The 2,578-nt window shown below is 27.4% G+C and overlaps 1 protein-coding gene across 1 annotated transcript; it reads right to left on the bottom strand.

Annotated features, from left to right (window-relative positions):
• Nucleotides 1-375, bottom strand: LOC106324040 (uncharacterized protein PHLOEM PROTEIN 2-LIKE A7-like). The gene has a single exon (XM_013762068.1). The coding sequence runs from the start codon at nt 373-375 to the stop codon at nt 1-3; it is 375 nt and encodes a 124-aa protein (XP_013617522.1).
• Between the last annotated feature and the right edge of the window lie 2,203 nt (nt 376-2,578).

Below are 2,578 nucleotides of genomic sequence, written 5' to 3'. Positions count from 1 at the left end.
TTATATCTTTCCAGCGAACGTATCAATAGTTTCCGAATCTTTCATTCTCATATATTCGAATTCAGACATCAGAGTTTGTAGTCTAGTCTCTCTAACTCGATCTTCTCCAAGGTGCCTCGCCTTGATTGCATCCCATATGTCTTTAAGCGAATCTAGATTAACAACTTGTAATATTAGATTCTCTAATGCAATTGCTACGTCGTTCTTCTCTGCCTCAGGTGACCCATAATCTATGGTTTTGCATACCTTGTGAACCCGTAAAGTCACTTTCATCCTCATTGACCATACAATGTAGTTCGATGCGGTTAACGTCGGACAGAGTACCGACGATGCCATAAGCTCCTTCGACTTCGTTGGAGGTTTTGTATCTCCCATGTCTCGAGCGTCTCTTGTCGTCGACTTCTCTGATATCAAAAACACGTTTGTGTTTGATCACGAATTTGCCTTGAACACAACACAACTTTGTATAATGAATCTCTCTTTGATAATGCTTTGAAAATCGCTCAAAACTAAACATTCGAATCTATATATGTTACAACCCGACATCAATATATATAGCAATAAATAACTCATATTTTCTGTAGTAATTAGATATAAGAATTGTAATAAGCTGATTTCCTAAACCGGCTTGTTAAAGGAGACTTAGGCTCCAAGCTATTTTTGAAATTTACCCAACAATTTTACATCGAAGGTCACTGCTGATTTTGCCACATTTACTTTATGTCATGTTGCCTTCCCATAGATTTCCACTGAAAGCGGAGCTTGCTCTTCATTAACTTGACATACCAACTGTTTGTTATCAGCAAAGAGATATGATGGATCATAGACCCTTTGTCTGAGAATTGCAAATTTTGCAATTTATTTTCTTGTCAACTTCTGACAATAGATAAATGAACAAACAGGAAATATGACAAAACGTCTCTCTATCTTCATCCTCTGCCAGATGTGATTTTTTTAAAAACGTTTTATCATAAATTAGCAAAAAATTAAAAATCACAAAATAATATTTATTAAATAAAAAATTAGATTATTAATAACTATAACCCCTAGATAAATATTAAACCGTACATCCTAATACATAAAATTCAATATAATATATATATCTCGCATGATTTATTATTTTTATGTTTTGACATTTTACTTTTCAAGTTTTAAAGTTTATTTTATATGTTTAATTAATTATATCATTATATAATAAATATATATAGATAAATGTATATAAAATTTTCAATGAATTGTTTTTTTTTTAATTTTCGCAGTTGTATGATAATGTGGAACAAAAACTTATTTTTTTGCTATTTAAATGTATTTCTCAAACTAAAACTTAATATAGTATACAGATCACGAAGCTTCAATTTTATAGAGAAGTATGATGACATGAAAAGTTTTATAAGGGCTTTAGAAAAAAATAAAATATTTTGTTAATGACATATTTTATTATTAATAATTTTGATTGAAATAGTATAAAATGACTCATTATTGTTAGAATAAGTAGGAATAATTAGAGGAAAATGCATAAAAATTAAAATGTGAAAATATATTATATAAATGCTTTCTTTTATAAAAGGTTCACCATAATTATCATACTACTTACAACAGGTCAAAAAATTTTGAATTGTGGACTGGAATAATAGTGTTTCAAAATACTAAAATCACTAAAATTTAGTTAGACATAAGTATTTAAATAATTTATTACAATTATTATTTACAAATACAAAATATATGAAATAAAGTAATATTAAATATGGTGTAAAAAGTTAAAATGCACAAATTGTTTTTTTATAAATTGTTCCACCATATTATCACGATCTGCATAGGTTAAAAAAACTGGTGGCTTTAAGAAAATATTTTTTTTGTGGATTATAATATAAGCATTAAAAAAATATTTTGTTTTCCAAACAGAAGCTGTATTTGAAATCTAGTAGAAATTTAACTAAAACTATGCTTTAAACATATATGGGACCCTAGAAATTCTAAATACTTGAGAAGCCCTAAGAAAAATGCCTTTCTAATTCTAACTAAATAAAAGTATACCGATTGCTTTCGAAAAAAAAAAAAAGTTTACCGACAAGGTGACTATACAATTATATATTCACATGCAAGCACATCCTGAAAGTATATCTAGTTAAAGTTGGTTTTAACCGTTTAAAATGCTTTCAATATGAATGGTTAGAATTATAATATAAATAAGTAATCCACAGTGTACTATGGCATGAAAGTATTGAAAAGAATCTGAAAGTTTCTTACTTTCTTTTGTCAAAATTTCTTAAGCATGTTTACAAAAAACAAAAAATTCTTAAGCAATTAAGAAATTTTTTTTTCGGTAACTGAAATTAAATAATTTATTATGAAGCTAAATATAGATAAATCAAGAATACAGAGGTAGCAAAGGAACGAGTCTTTAGCATGTCCTATGAGTGCGGTCGACCATAATAACCAACAAATCTTTTTGTACAAATTATAAATTACAAACAACATAGATACAAACTTTTCAAAAAAAAAAAAAAAAAATTCAAAGAAATCTTTAAAGAAGAACAATATATAAACTCTTTTTTGAAAAGACATTATATACACAAAG

This window comes from Brassica oleracea, chromosome C2 (assembly GCF_000695525.1).
Source record: "Brassica oleracea var. oleracea cultivar TO1000 chromosome C2, BOL, whole genome shotgun sequence".
Taxonomy (NCBI): Eukaryota; Viridiplantae; Streptophyta; class Magnoliopsida; order Brassicales; family Brassicaceae; genus Brassica; species Brassica oleracea.
This window is presented reverse-complemented; position numbering and strand designations above follow the sequence as displayed.